General features: G+C 36.1%; 1 protein-coding gene across 5 annotated transcripts in view; it reads right to left on the bottom strand.

Moving 5' to 3' along the window:
- The window catches only part of LOC106097973 (von Willebrand factor A domain-containing protein 5A), a 34,431-nt gene that overhangs the window by 1,014 nt on the left and 17,902 nt on the right, over positions 1 to 15,515 (bottom strand). The window contains exons 16-29 of one of the 5 annotated variants that reach the window (XM_019367365.2): positions 11,681 to 11,701; positions 11,380 to 11,394; positions 11,109 to 11,132; positions 9,276 to 9,296; positions 8,976 to 8,990; positions 8,711 to 8,734; positions 6,754 to 6,774; positions 6,454 to 6,468; positions 6,245 to 6,268; positions 4,479 to 4,493; positions 4,212 to 4,235; positions 3,581 to 3,610; positions 2,862 to 3,005; positions 2,330 to 2,475 (exon numbers count right to left, since the gene is read on the bottom strand). In XM_019367365.2, coding sequence (XP_019222910.1) covers positions 2,330 to 2,475; positions 2,862 to 3,005; positions 3,581 to 3,610; positions 4,212 to 4,235; positions 4,479 to 4,493; positions 6,245 to 6,268; positions 6,454 to 6,468; positions 6,754 to 6,774; positions 8,711 to 8,734; positions 8,976 to 8,990; positions 9,276 to 9,296; positions 11,109 to 11,132; positions 11,380 to 11,394; positions 11,681 to 11,701 — 539 coding nt within the window. Of the gene's footprint in view, positions 1 to 2,329; positions 2,476 to 2,861; positions 3,390 to 3,580; positions 3,611 to 4,211; positions 4,236 to 4,478; positions 4,494 to 6,244; positions 6,269 to 6,453; positions 6,469 to 6,753; positions 6,775 to 8,710; positions 8,735 to 8,975; positions 8,991 to 9,275; positions 9,297 to 11,108; positions 11,133 to 11,379; positions 11,395 to 11,680; positions 11,702 to 15,515 lie in introns of those variants that run through there. The other 4 variants (XR_002064460.2, XR_002064461.2, XM_019367366.2 and 1 more) reach the window with 4 other exon arrangements.

Raw genomic sequence — 15,515 nt, 5'->3', positions numbered from 1 at the left:
TTTTGCAGAGGCTTCTCTCTCCTGCAGTGTTATTGATGTTATCCTGAGGTATTTCCGAGGGCATTTGATAGAGTATCGGCCTGTATCGGGTCCGCCGATACAGTATCATCTCCTGCGATACTCTCTTTAGACCAGAGGTGTCAAACTCATTTTACATTGTAGGCCACATTCAGCCCACTTTGATCTTTAGTGGGTCGGACCAGTGAAACTAAAGTTGTTACATATTTAACTGTTTTTCTACATAATGAAGAAAAACCTGCTGTAACAAAGAAGGAAACCTGTCACTACGACTCTTTGGACTTAAATTGTAAGAAATAAATGTGTAAAATTGTAGCTCATTGTCCAGACTGTCCAGTTTTTGTTAGTCACCAAAAAAGCCCAAATTTCTATAGTTGAAAGTGAAAAACTAACTTCTCAGTCATTTAATTGTTTATTGGTTAATGCGTCTAAGACACTGAGCCATGGCTCTGGAGGAAATCCACATATTTCTGCATCTCTGTCATTCAAATACACTTTGTATATAGTTTATTTTATGTAATATTCAACACTGAACTGTCATTTTAGTTTTTTTCAAGGAAGCAATTTTTCATTCAGTGTTTTCATAAAAGCTTTATTTGTATGCATTTACAACTACTACTAGGGAGAACACACATGAGGTTTAAGGCCTAGACACGTTTGTCTTTTACCCTTAATGGAAAATGGCTGAGGTATCACTTTAGACAGCTCTCAATTTTATAAATTCTGCACTTTGCTTTGCAGTCTCCAATGTCATTGAAATGCAGCCAGTTGCTGCTCATTTTACGTTTTCGCTCGTTTCTTCACTTTTTCCTGATATGCTTGCATTTAAATCCAGCTTCCTGTCTCGCTGTCTCTACAGCTAAAATGGCAACAGGCAGCCAGTCACATGTGAACGTAGGTACACCAAAACAAGTTAGTGTTCTGCACACAACTACATTACATAATAAAATGCCACACAAGGTTTCAGATGTTACTTTCTGCAATTGTGATAACATAAATAATGTAAGAGGGAAATACTTTTTCTCAGTTTTTACTAGGGGTGGGTTTTGATTTATAGATTAAAATCCATTCTAGCTTAGATAACGTGATATCGATTCATTAAAATCCTGAATCGATTTTTAAATATAAATTTATTTTGCCCGAAATGCCAGAATCTGAGGTTAAACCTCACAAAATTTAGACAACCACCAAACAGCTAAAACAGTAAGTCAGAGCAGGTACACAGATTCCACATAAATACGTAAACACAAAGCACGGACCCGCTGACGCATCAGAGTCAGTGAGATGTCGATTTTCTCACCCCATGGCACGTAGCTACACGGACACGCCGTCGAGGCTGAAAGCTGACAGCTCACTGATTCTGATGCGTCGGCGGGTCCGCTCTTTGTGTTTACGTCTTTTTTTGCGCTAGATTCTGAAGCAGCAGCAAAAGAAGATCCAAACTACGCTTCACATATACATTGTCATGAATTCCCTGTTACTTTTGCTGTTTTGCCTCCACCACGATAAAATCATACTTCATGCACAGCTCTCTCTCTCTCTCTCTCAGGAGTAGTTTTCCATCGAAAAATCTCTGTTTTCTGCAATATTCGCTTGCACCACCAGTCCCACCAGTTTACTATTGTTTACAGTGCTGTTGCCCGCTGCTTTTTTTTTTTTTTTTACTTCTGAGAAAGCCTCGTTTCTTCTGTGCAATACTGAACAAATGTAAACTTTTTAAAATTATGCAAAATTGCAAAACCCTTTGCTGTGTCTCTAATTAAACCTCTGTAACTTTCAGCTTCAGCAGCATCAGGTAATGTTCATATGGTGATTAAAGGTTTTCTTTCGTTTTTGACCTACTGCAGAATATATTTTAAGAACATCTGCTACAAAAACCCAAGCAAAGAAAATCTCCTTCATGTTTTTCTGTGTTTTATCCTCAGTTATTTTGACACAAAGGCATCTGCTGTGATGCTAGTGTCAGCTTACTTTTATAGATATAAAAATATGGATATGCACTGATAAGTGATCAGAATTATAATATTTCTGACTGTCTGAGGCAAAATTTCCCCGATTCAAATCAAATCGAATCAAATTGAATCTAATCGTGGATCGAATCGAATCGGGACCTTGTGAATCGGAATCGAATCGATTCTAGAAATCAGTGATGATATCCAGCCCTAGTTTTTACTACAGCTGAATTAATTTTCATCTGTTATGTTATGTTACAGTTTAATTTTTTAAATTTCTCTCTGTAACGTGCACTATAAAATTTGATTAACACCCATATCATCACTTTTTGTTATGACTGAAACTGACAACAACCCACCTTTTCAGGCTTTGACTTTTCCACCTCCTTGTTGGTCTTTCCCAGTGCAGTAGCCAGAGCTGGATCAAGCAGCCAGCAGCCAGACGCCTCCTGGAGGGAGACTAACTGTAGCAAAGGATCTCTGGGTGGCTGCATTTGTACAGCAGCTGAAAAAGATCAAGTACAAAGATGAAATAATAACTGGACATAAAGTGTCCAGTCTAGTGCTATGTATCTATTTTATATATACATACATATATAAATTTTTTCTATCTATCTATCAATATATATATAGTAGAATTCATAGTAGTCAATTTACTTGGCTGAAGGACTATAATATGATAGTGTAACATAAATGTGTATGAGAAAATAGAAAGATAAATATTCTACAGTAAATTTATAGTAAAGCACATTTTGCTCTTTTTTTTGCAGTGCAGTGTTATGGTGAGATGAGTCTAATGTGGCAACAACAATGAAGAATGTATTGGGTGCCCTGATATTCTGTAAATGATGGAAACTGAAAGCTTCTGTGTCTACTTTTAACCAACATTACCTTCTGACACAAATTTTGGATGAGTATCATCATAGTTGGCAGACGTCTTACGAGATTTCCAAAAGACAGGTATCTTCTTCTTCATGTGAGTAAATAGCCCTTTTTTGCTGTCAGACTTGTTTGTTGGTTCATAGCTATCAGGTTCTGAGAAATTAGAGAGACCGAGACTCAGTAAAGCTCAAGTCATTATTATAAAAAACACACACTACAGTCCAACTGGGTGATCTGGTAATTCATTACTTTCATATGACTAACACTGAGTTAAGTTTATTCCTTCCCGATAAATAGAAATCCACATCCATCCATTGCAGTAACGGTCATCTAAAACAAAGTAAATATGAGCTGCTCCAATTCTACTGGCTGTGGAAGCCCTCACTAAGCAAATGTGCAACAAGTGCAATGGTATCTCTCTTAAATGTAGGAAAATGAAAACTCTTCAACTGCTATATGTCAGGAACTGGTTCATATGTTTTTTAACAGTCATCACAATGCAGCAATATGTTGTCTCTTGCCGGAGCAAATGGTGACCTGAGAATCGAGAAGCAGAACAACTATCACTGGATTGGAATGGTAACACAATAAATGCAAGATGTTAAAGGCTTCTAAGGCAAAATTAGAGATCAACTGTGCCGAATGAATGTGGTGTTTAGTTGCATGCTTAGAGCCATGTAACGTATTTATAATCACACTGTTTCTGCAACATTTAGCTTTTTACTCACCTACAATAGAGCGCATGACCTGCGATTGAGCTAAGCAACACACAGCGAAAAGCCTGAGGTTAAAATCATTAAACAAACACTATCATCCATTTTTTATAATCATAATTCACAACAAGTGCTTTAAAAATTCATAAAATAATGAACAGTGTTCAAAATGTCAAACACAGAATGTCACGTGACCATAAGAGATGCGCACACATCTATGTCATGTCTTTATAGTAATGATTGATTGTTGTTAAGCAGTCATTGTTGTGATATAGTAGTAAGCACTAAAGACATGGTTAATTTTCTTAAAATTGACATAACATGAAACAACTTTTTCTCTATGAAGTGTCTTTCACATCAAAGCTTAGAATGGATAAAATACCAACTTTGCCAGAGAAATGTGTTAGTTTATTCAGTATTTGCAGACAATTGCTATATTTATAAAAATCCCAGAAAGCCTCACAGATGAATTTAAGTACATTTAAAAAAAACAACAACTCAACCTTCACCTTCATCAGCCTATGTTACAAAACAGATCATACTAAAAAAAAACTTTTTTCCTTACCATAATCCATGAATGAATGTAAAAAAATTCTTACTTACTCTTTTTTATGTTACAATGCAGGAAAAAAACTTTTCAACTTACCGTCATTTCTGGATGGAAGACACTCTGGTCAAGGATAAAAATAGGTGATTTTCAATAATTAAGAAAACAAACTCAGTGGATGGCTTCTGATGTTGCTATAATTAGTTACTCACTAAAAAACAGTTTTTTTAAGTCTACAAAGTTGTTAGTTATTCAATAACCTTTGAAATATCACACAAGTTGTAACAACTCAGTCTTCATCACTTGTTGCTTTAGACAATGTTAATAATTACAAAACACAAAATACTAAAAAAAAAGTTTCCTTACTATATTCCACGACTGCTGAGAAAGCAAAAAAGAAAGAAAGAAAAGAAAGAAAGATGAAAGTTGAAAACTTGTTAGCAAACAGAATTTATAAACTTTTTGGTTGTTGAGCTTCATACTGTGACTCATCACAAACAATTTAAACATTGTGCAGAATAATATTCATATTCACTTTGGAAGAATAAAGCAGTCGAGGTAAATCAATCACATGACCACTTCAAGATGACCAAGCAAGGTGATATGTAACAGTTTTTAAATTGTGTTGATAGGCCACGTAAAACCAGAGTCATGATAAACAATATATACGCGGTGTTTTTTCCTCACGTCACGTTTACTGTCTAAGGACAGCGCTAGCAAGCACTCTCTGTTTATGACCAAAAAAAAAAGGGAAAAAAAAACACCCCTTTCGTGTTGGTGGAAAAATGTGCAATATCAACCAATCAAAAAATTATATTTGGTGGGGAAGTTTTAGGAGTGGCTGCGAGAGAGAGAGAGAGAGAGAGAGAGAGTTTTGAGATGTGAGAGATTTGTGACGTTTAGTGTGCTTGGAGTGTGTAGTTAGTGTGTTGTCTTGTGTAGTTAGTGTGTACTGTAGTGGATAGTTTTGTGTTGTGTGTCAGAACAATAAGGCAATTGCTGAATGTTACAGGTGCTGCCAAAAAGCCACCAAAGGCAGATTACAGTGTAAACGGTGTCTCCAGGTAGAAAACAGGAGGAGTGATACACCTCCTGTTGTCAGACCTGCAGATATCAGGCTGTGATGTTCTCCTTTAGTGGACAGAAATTAATTTTTGGAGTGGCACAAATAATTTGTGTGGCATCTTATTTAATGCAGAACACCTGATTGTTCTGTAAATAGTTTGAAATGGTTATAATAAAAGGTAAAAGGTAAATGGCTGCAAATAACTTTGTTGTTTCCAAAACTTGTGCATAGGATTTTAAAATTAATAATTTATATTTGCATTTAAAGTTATGAAATGTGATTCATTAAACTTGTTTGTGGTTGTTACAGTCAAAAATAAAACTTTTTCTACTCGGATTTTATGGTTTTTGTCTGATTTTAGATCAATTGTGTTAATAAAGTATGTCGAAATGAAAACATAACTAAAATCAGAAATGTGGGGTTGTGCTGAAAAAAAAAAAATAACAAGGCAAAGTAAATAGTTTTAAAAGGTTGAATGTAGAGGGAAAATCAAAAGTAATCCAAAATGGCCAATTATACCCTGGACCCCAGAGGGATAAACATTTTTTTTTTTTTTTTAAAAACCACAATCTTTTAACTGAGTTACTCAGTTACTTTTTTGAAGAAGTAACTAGTAACTATAATTAATTACTTTTTCAAAGTAACTTGCCCAAAACTGCTCAGAAAACAGATTTTTGACCCCACAGATGAATATTACTAAACAATAAAATGAATGCCACACATATACTACAATCCCACAATTAAAAAACAAATTTTTATACTCAAAGTTCTGTCAAGTATGTCTAAATGGGTTATAGGAGAGCAAATAGCAAGAGCTTGTACTTTGGACTTGTTTTTACTGTACCAAAAACTTCTTAAAGAACATTTAAAAAGAACACACAAAATAAAATGAAGAAAAAATACAACACTATTCACACCTCTGTGCTGTCAGCTCAGTCTTTACTTAAGACTAAGCTGACATCACAGAGGTGTGTGCTGTCTGAATGCTTCTTGTTTTATATGTTTTCTCTTCTTATTCTTGTTACAATGTAAAAAAATTTTTTTTAAAGAAATGTTTTAAACTGACCTTCTCTTTTAGGTAGAAGACACTCTAGTCAGGGATAAAATAGATATACGAGGTCAACACACACATTTACGCATTAAAAGCATTGTTTAAAGTCTACAAAGTTATTCAATAATCTTTGAAATATAACAGAAGTTGTAACAACTCAATCTTCATCACTTGTTGCTCTAGACAACAGCCCATGTTAATAATTACAAAAAAAAAATTCTTACCATATGACTCGAATGCTGAGAAAGAAAAAAACGGGAAGAAAGAAAATAGGTGAAAACATGTTAGCAAACATAATTTACAAAATTTTTGGTTGTTAAGCTTCATACATGACCCATCAAAAACAATTAAACATTGTGCAGAATAATATTCATATTCACTTGCTGCTTTGGACAACGGACCATGTTAATAACTATGAAAAGTGTAGTTAAAAAGCAGCTGTGTCACAGAAATGTGCTGGTTTGTTCACTGTTTGTTGTCATTTACTACATTTATACAACACAGAGACACGGCTTTTAACCTACCAGGTGGGCGAGCACAGCCATCTGTGAGACAGGAGACAAGAATAAGATTAAATATAAGTGGCAAAATGTATCAACTGGACTTCTTATCATGATTCAAATCAAGTGGTTCAAAAGGTACTTAGAATAATATCACAACATGAAATTTTGTACACACAAAACACTTTATCACATGAAGAAATGTGCACACACTGTAAATTCAAATGTTCAAACTACTTAAATTAAGTCATGTAAACACTTATTTTTTAAAACAGTTCTACTAACCTGAATAGCTTAAGAGCTCCAACCTTCAAAGGGGGTTCAAACAGGGTATGCCCAACACATTCTACACCAAACTTTCAACCATCTTATTCAACCAAAGATCTTATTCAAATAGAAGGCTCCCAAAACAGGTCAGTCAGCAAATGTATTTACAGAAATAAATAAAAAAATCACAATGGAAAGAGATATAACATGAACCTTAAAGCAAGATTTTTCATTCTAGCATCCATTTTGTTTTAATTTTTTGCTTTCCTATTTCTCTTCTGCCTGCTTTTAGCTCAATCCTAAACATCATTTCTTCACCAAGCCCACTGTCTCTACTCTGCACACATTCTAACCATCTCACCTTTGCCTCTTTATTTTATTGTCACTTGGGTTCAGTGGCCTCAGAACTGATTTTATAACTAAAAAAAAACACATACCCTTCAAACATAACTCTTACACACCAAAAGTCAACACGCAAGACTTAATAAAAGACAAACTCAATGTTTGGCTTGTAATGTCATGACAACTCACTGCAAACTGTTTCAAGTGTACAAGTTATTCAATAATACTCAATATATCACAAAGATTATAGGAATTCAACCTTCTTCACTTTGTGTTTTAGTCAACAGTCTGTGTTAATGACTACCAAAGCAAACCTGAAAATAAAACAACTTGTACTCTATAAACTGTTTTAAAATGTGCAAAATGGAAAACAGTAGTTGTGCCACAGAAATGTGCTGTTTTTTCTGCACTCATAGTCATTACAGCAGAAGTTGCAGTACTGCATGCAGAAATTGTAGTACCAGCAGAGGGAGATGATGCATTTAAGTAAATGTCTTAGTAATCTCTCTTTAAAGGCTTTCCTGTGATTATTTTCACATTGGTTTAAAATTAAATCTTTTCCTCTACTGGTACTGCAGCTTACTGCAACTTCTGCATGCATGTCCTATGAAATGGGCACAATGAACTGGTGTGTGTATAAAACATTTTGCCTGAGCACAACAGAAATGATGATTTCAAACGCATTAGGAAGGCAGGAAACTTCCACCAGTTAACTTAACAAGTCAGCAGCAAATAGCAGCCAGTATCTGTTAGACCTCTTACCATGATTCACACAAAGGAGTTTAAAAAATATAAATAAAATAATGAAGACATTCAATATGTCAAAGCCTCCTACATACAATACATTTGTAAAAGAGACTTCATCTATTCTTACTAATCCGCCGTAGATAGAAGGCCCTGTGTTAAGGCACAGAATAAATATGACTATGAGACTATTATTTAACTAGTAAAACACACTCAGATAACAGAGTTTTAACCTCACAGATGAATTTTACTAAACAATAAAATGAATGCCACACATATACTACAATCCCACAATTAAAAAAGAAATTTTTATACTCAAAGTTCTGTCAAGTATGTCTAAATGGGTTATAGGAGAGCAAATAGCAAGAGCTTGTACTTTGGACTTGTTTTTACTGTACCAAAAACTTCTTAAAGTACATTTAAAAAGAACACACAAAATAAAATGAAGAAAACATACAACACTATTCACACCTCTGTGCTGTCAGCTCAGTCTTTACTTAAGACTAAGCTGCCATCACAGAGGTGTGTGCTGTCTGAATGCTTCTTGTTTTATATGTTTTCTCTTCTTATTCTTTTTTAATGTTACAATGTAAAAAACATTTTTTTTAAAGAAATGTTTTAAACTGACCTTCTCTTTTAGTTAGAAGACACTCTGGTCAGGGATAAAATAGATATACAAGGTCAACACACACACAAAAATAAGAAAACAGATTCAGTGATTGGCTTCTGATGTTGCAATAATTAGTTACGCATTAAAAGCATTGTTTAAAGTCTACAAAGTTATTCAATAATCTTTGAAATATGACAGAAGTTGTAACAACTCAAGCTTCATCACTTGTTGCTCTAGACAACAGCCTATGTTAATAATTACAAAAAAAATAAATAAATCTTACGATATGACTCGAATGCTGAGAAAGAAAATAACAGGAAGAAAGAAAATAGGTGAAAACATGTTAGCAAACATAATTTACAAAATTTTTGGTTGTTAAGCTTCATACATGACCCATCAAAAACAATTAAACATTGTGCAGAATAATATTCATATTCACTTGCTGCTTTGGACAACGGACCATGTTAATAACTATGAAAAGTGTAGTTAAAAAGCAGCTGTGTCACAGAAATGTGCTGGTTTGTTCACTGTTTGTTGTCATTTACTACATTTATACAACACAGAGACACGACTTTTAACCTACCAGGTGGGCGAGCACAGCCATCTGTGAGACAGGAGACAAGAATAAGATTAAATATAAGTGGCAAAATGTATCAACTGGACTTCTTATCATGATTCAAATCAAGGGGTTCAAAAGGTACTTAGAATAATATCACAACATGAAATTTTGTACACACAAAACACTTTATCACATGAAGAAATGTGCACACACTGTAAATTCAAATGTTCAAACTACTTAAATTAAGTCATGTAAACACTTATTTTTTAAAACAGTTCTACTAACTTGAATAGCTTAAGAGCTCCAACCTTCAAAGGGGGTTCAAACAGGGTATGCCCAACACATTCTACACCAAACTTTCAACCATCTTATTCAACCAAAGATCTTATTCAAATAGAAGGCTCCCAAAACAGGTCAGTCAGCAAATGTATTTACAGAAATAAATAAAAAAATTCACAATGGAAAGAGATATAACATGAACCTTAAAGCAAGATTTTTCATTCTAGCATCCATTTTTTTTTTATTTTTTGCTTTCCTATTTCTCCCTGCTTTCAGCTCAATCCTAAACATCATTTCTTCATCAAGGCCACTGTCTCTACTCTGCACACATTCTAACCATCTCACCTTTGCCTCTTTATTTTATTGTCACTTGGGTTCAGTGGCCTCAGAACTGATTTTATAACTAAAAAAACACATACCCTTCAAACATAACTCTTACACACCAAATGTCAACACGCAAGACTTAATAAAAGACAAACTCAATGTTTGGCTTGTAATGTCATGACAACTCACTGCAAACTGTTTCAAGTGTACAAGTTATTTAATAATACTCAATATATCACAAAGATTATAGGAATTCAACCTTCTTCACTTTGTGTTTTAGTCAACAGTCTGTGTTAATGACTACCAAAGCAAACCTGAAAATAAAACAACTTGTACTCTATAAACTGTTTTAAAATGTGCAAAATGGAAAACAGTAGTTGTGCCACAGAAATGTGCTGTTTTTTCTGCACTCATAGTCATTACAGCAGAAGTTGCAGTACTGCATGCAGAAATTGTAGTACCAGCAGAGGGAGATGATGCATTTAAGTAAATGTCTTAGTAATCTCTCTTTAAAGGCTTTCCTGTGATTATTTTCACATTGGTTTAAAATTAAATCTCTTCCTCTACTGGTACTGCAGCTTATTGCAACTTCTGCATGCATGTCCTATGAAATGGGCACAATGAACTGGTGTGTGTATAAAACATTTTGCCTGAGCACACAAAGGAGTTTAAAAAATATAAATAAAATAATGAGGACATTCAATATGTCAAAGCCTCCTACATACAATACATTTGTAAAAGAGACTTCATCTATTCTTACTAATCCGCCGTAGATAGAAGGCCCTGTGTTAAGGCACAGAATAAATATGACTATGAGACTATTATTTACCTAGTAAAACACACTCAGATAACAGAGTTTTAACCTCACAGATGAATTTTACTAAACAATAAAATGAATGCCACACATATACTACAATCCCACAATTAAAAAAGAAATTTTTATACTCAAAGTTCTGTCAAGTATGTCTAAATGGGTTATAGGAGAGCAAATGGCAAGAGCTTGTACTTTGGACTTGTTTTTACTGTACCAAAAACTTCTTAAAGTACATTTAAAAAGAACACACAAAATAAAATGAAGAAAAAAATACAACACTATTCACACCTCTGTGCTGTCAGCTCAGTCTTTACTTAAGACTAAGCTGCCATCACAGAGGTGTGTGCTGTCTGAATGCTTCTTGTTTTATATGTTTTCTCTTCTTATTCTTTTTTAATGTTACAATGTCAAAAAAGAAAAAAGAAATGATTTAAACTGACCTCTTCTTAGAGGCTGATAATGCTCTGGTCAGGGATAAAATAGATATACGAGGTCAACACACACACACACACAAAAATAAGAAAACAGATTCAGTGATTGGCTTCTGACATTAGCATAATTAGTTACGCATTAAAAGCATTGTTTAAAGTCTACAAAGTTATTCAATAATCTCTGAAATATGACAGAAGTTGTAACAACTCAAGCTTCATCACTTGTTGCTCTAGACAACAGCCTATGTTAATAATTACAAAAAAAATAAATAAATCTTACGATATGACTCGAATGCTGAGAAAGAAAATAACAGGAAGAAAGAAAATAGGTGAAAACATGTTAGCAAACATAATTTACAAAATTTTTGGTTGTTAAGCTTCATACATGACCCATCAAAAACAATTGAAACATTGTGCAGAATAATATTCATATTCACTTGCTGCTTTGGACAACGGACCATGTTAATAACTATGAAAAGTGTAGTTAAAAAGCAGCTGTGTCACAGAAATGTGCTGGTTTGTTCACTGTTTGTTGTCATTTACTACATTTATACAACACAGAGACACGGCTTTTAACCTACCAGGTGGGCGAGCACAGCCATCTGTGAGACAGGAGACAAGAATAAGATTAAATATAAGTGACAAAATGTATCAACTGGACATCTTATCATGATTCAAATCAAGTGGTTCAAAAGGTACTTAGAATAATATCACAACATGAAATTTTGTACACACGAAACACTTTATCACATGAAGAAATGTGCACACACTGTAAATTCAAATGTTCAAACTACTTAAATTAAGTCATGTAAACACTTACTTTTTAAAACAGTTCTACTAACTTGAATAGCTTAAGAGCTCCAACCTTCAAAGGGAGTTCAAACAGGGTATGCCCAACACATTCTACACCAAACTTTCAACCATCTTATTCAACCAAAGATCTTATTCAAATAGAAGGCTCCCAAAACAGGTCAGTCAGCAAATGTATTTACAGAATTATTTAAAATTCACAATGGAAAGAGATACAACGTGAACCTTAAGGCGAGATTTTTCATTCTAGCATCCATTTTGTTTTAATTTTTTGCTTTCCTATTTCTCTTCTGCCTGCTTTCAGCTCAATCCTAAACATCTTTTCTCCACTAAGCCCACTGTCTCTACTCTGCACACATTCTAACCATCTCACCTTTGCCTCTTTATTTTATTGTCACTTGGGTTCAGTGGCCTCTGAACTGATTTTATAACTAAATAATACACAGCTTTCAAACATAACTCTTACACACCAAAAGTTGCTGGCTGACACTGACAACAATATTATCATGAGTTGCAGAATCCTCTGGGTCAAAACTACTGTAAGATGACGTCAAGACTCCAGCAACACTTAAAGTATTGAACAACAACTCTGTTGGGTGACCAATGCTTTTTGGCTTGTGGCCTTCATCAGGGTCATTACGAAATATCAAACAGTTTTTGTTTAAATAAAAAAAGGACACAGAAGAAATCCAAGTGGACCAATCATACATTTACAAATAAACAAGCTGACCAATTAACATTTAAAGAGGTGTTACTGGCTGATTGGTTAAGCCACAACCCACATAGGCTCTAAACTGAACCACTACAGATTAAAAGAGGGAAAAAATTCCCCATATGTCCAAAAATCTTCTTAAAAACATAGAAACACAAAAGTAAAAATCGCAGAAACTCATTAATAGATAAATCCTCATTTATACCTGTAAAGTGAAACTCTTTAAACAAAATATCCAGAATGCTTCTCTTTTTTATCAGATAAAATTAATATTACCCTCTCTTTGACTGGGTTTAATGGCTTCAATGACTATATAAAATAAAAGTGAATTACAAAGGGTTCGGTGCTAGGACCAATTCTGTTTACATTATACATGCTTCCCCTAGGCAGCATCATTAGAAGACATAGCATAAATTTTCACTACTATGCAGATGACACGCAGCTCTATCTATCCATGAAGCCAGGTGACACACACCAATTAGTTAAATGGTAAATGGCGCTTTTACTAGTCCCTAAGGACCCCAAAGCGCTTTACACATCCAGTCATCCACCCATTCACACACACATTCACACACTGCAGGAATGTCTTAAAGACATAAAGACCTGGATGGCCGCTAACTTTCTGCTTCTTAATTCAGATAAAACTGAGGTTATTGTACTCGGCCCTGAAAATCTTAGAAATATGGTATCTAACCAGATTCTTACTCTGGATGGCATTACCTTGGCCTCCAGTAATGCTGTGAGGAACCTTGGAGTCGTTTCTGATCAGGACATGTCCTTCAACGCACATATTAAACAAATATGTAAGACTGCTTTCTTCCATTTGCGTAACATCTCTAAAGTTAGAAATATCCTGTCTCAGAGTGATGCTGAAAAACTAGTTCATGCATTTATTACTTCCAGGCTGGACTACTGTAATTCATTATTATCAGGATGTCCTAAAAACTCACTGAAAATCCAAAATGCTGCAGCAAGAGTACTGACAGGGACTAGAAAGAGAGAGCATATTTCTCCTGTATTGGCTTCCCTTCATTGGCTTCCTGTTAAATCCAGAATTGAATTCAAAATGCTGCTCCTCACAAACAAGGTCTTAAATAATCAGGCCCCATCTTATCTTAATGACCTTGTAGTGCCATATCACCCTATTAGAGCACTTCGCTCTCGCTCTGCAGGCCTACTTGTTGTTCCTAGAGTATTTAAAAGTAGAATGGGAGGGAGAGCCTTCAGTTTTCAGGCCCCTCTTCTGTGGAACCAGCTTCCAGTTAGGATTCAGGAGACAGACACCATCTCTACTTTCAAGATTAGGCTTAAAACTTTCCTTTTTGCTAAAGCATATAGTTAGGGCTGGACCAGGTGACCCTGAATCCTCCCTTAGTTATGCTGCAATAGACGTAGGCTGCCGGGGATTCCCATGATGCATTGAGTTTTTCCTTTCCAGTCACCTTTCTCACTCACTATGTGTTAATAGACCTCTCTGCATCGAATCATATCTGTTATTAACCTCTGTCTCTCTTCCACAGCATGTCTTTATCCTGTTTTCCTTCTCTCACCCCAACCGGTCGCAGCAGATGGCCGCCCCTCCCTGAGCCTGGTTCTGCCGGAGGTTTCTTCCTGTTAAAAGAGAGTTTTTCCTTCCCACTGTTGCCAAAGTGCTTGCTAGGGGGTCATATGATTGTTGGGTTTTTCTCTGTACCTATGAAGCACCTTGAGGTGACTTTTGTTGTGATTTGGCGCTATATAAATAAAATTGAATTGAATTGAATTGAATTAAAGTTTTTGATTAAATTGTTGCAACAGGACTGGTTAAATCATTTCCCTTAATCGAACTTCTGTGTTCATTAATTTACTCTTTTAGAGGGCAGGCCTTCTTGATATGATGTTCTTCTGCCTGGCCGCTGTATCTGTGGGGATGATGTTTGCTCTGTGTTGCAGATGACACCAAGTTTGTGCTCCAGTGAACTAATTCACCCAGGTGTCATTCATCACGTGGACTGGGAAATGTTTCACGTGGCTGCTAATGACATTGATGAGTACACAGACTCAGTCTGCGGATTTATCAGGAAATGCGTGGAAGATGTCGTCCCATCCAGAACAGTTAAATCCTTCCCAAATCAAAAACCCTGGATTAACGGAGATGTTCGCACGGCACTGGCGGCACGGAGCACTGCTTTTGCCTCCGCGAACACATCGGACTACAAACATGCACATTACCAACTCCGGAAGACGATCAAAGCAGCCAAACGTGAGTACTGGGACAGAGTGGAGCAACAGTTTGACAACCCTCGGAGTATGTGGCAGGGACTAAACACGATCGCAGACTTTAGAGGGAAAACCAGCACATCGCAGATGATGGCCTCTCTGTGTGAGGATCTAAACGTATTCTACGCTAGATTCGACACAGCGAACACCATGAGACCGGACAGTGTGCGCACTGCGGATGACGTCAGTGCGCACACTGTGTCTGAGGAGGATGTGCGGAAGTGCTTCAGGAAGGTGAACGCACGCAAAGCTACTGGTCCGGACGGGATTCCCGGCCGCGTCCTCAAGTCATGCGCGGCTCAGCTGGCTGGAGTGTTTACACACATCTTCAACCTTTCCCTCTCTCTGTCTGTAGTCCCAGCCTGCTTCAAAATGGCCACCGTCGTCCTTGTACTGGCGACCTGTAGCCCTGACCCCCATCGTGAGCAAATGCTTCGAGAAGCTGGTCAGGGACTTCGTTTGCTCTTCACTACCCGACTCACTGGACCCCCTACAGTTCGCATACAGCCACAACAGGTCCACTGATGATGCCATAGCCCTGACACTACATACTGCCCTGTCACACCTGGAGAAGAGAGACACGTATGTGAGAATGCTGTTTGTAGATTACAGCTCAGCATTCAATACCATCATTC

Source organism: Oreochromis niloticus, linkage group LG14, assembly GCF_001858045.2.
Source record: "Oreochromis niloticus isolate F11D_XX linkage group LG14, O_niloticus_UMD_NMBU, whole genome shotgun sequence".
In the NCBI taxonomy this organism is placed as follows: domain Eukaryota; kingdom Metazoa; phylum Chordata; class Actinopteri; order Cichliformes; family Cichlidae; genus Oreochromis; species Oreochromis niloticus.
Note: the sequence above shows the minus strand (reverse complement) of the source record. Positions and strands in the feature narration are given on the sequence as shown.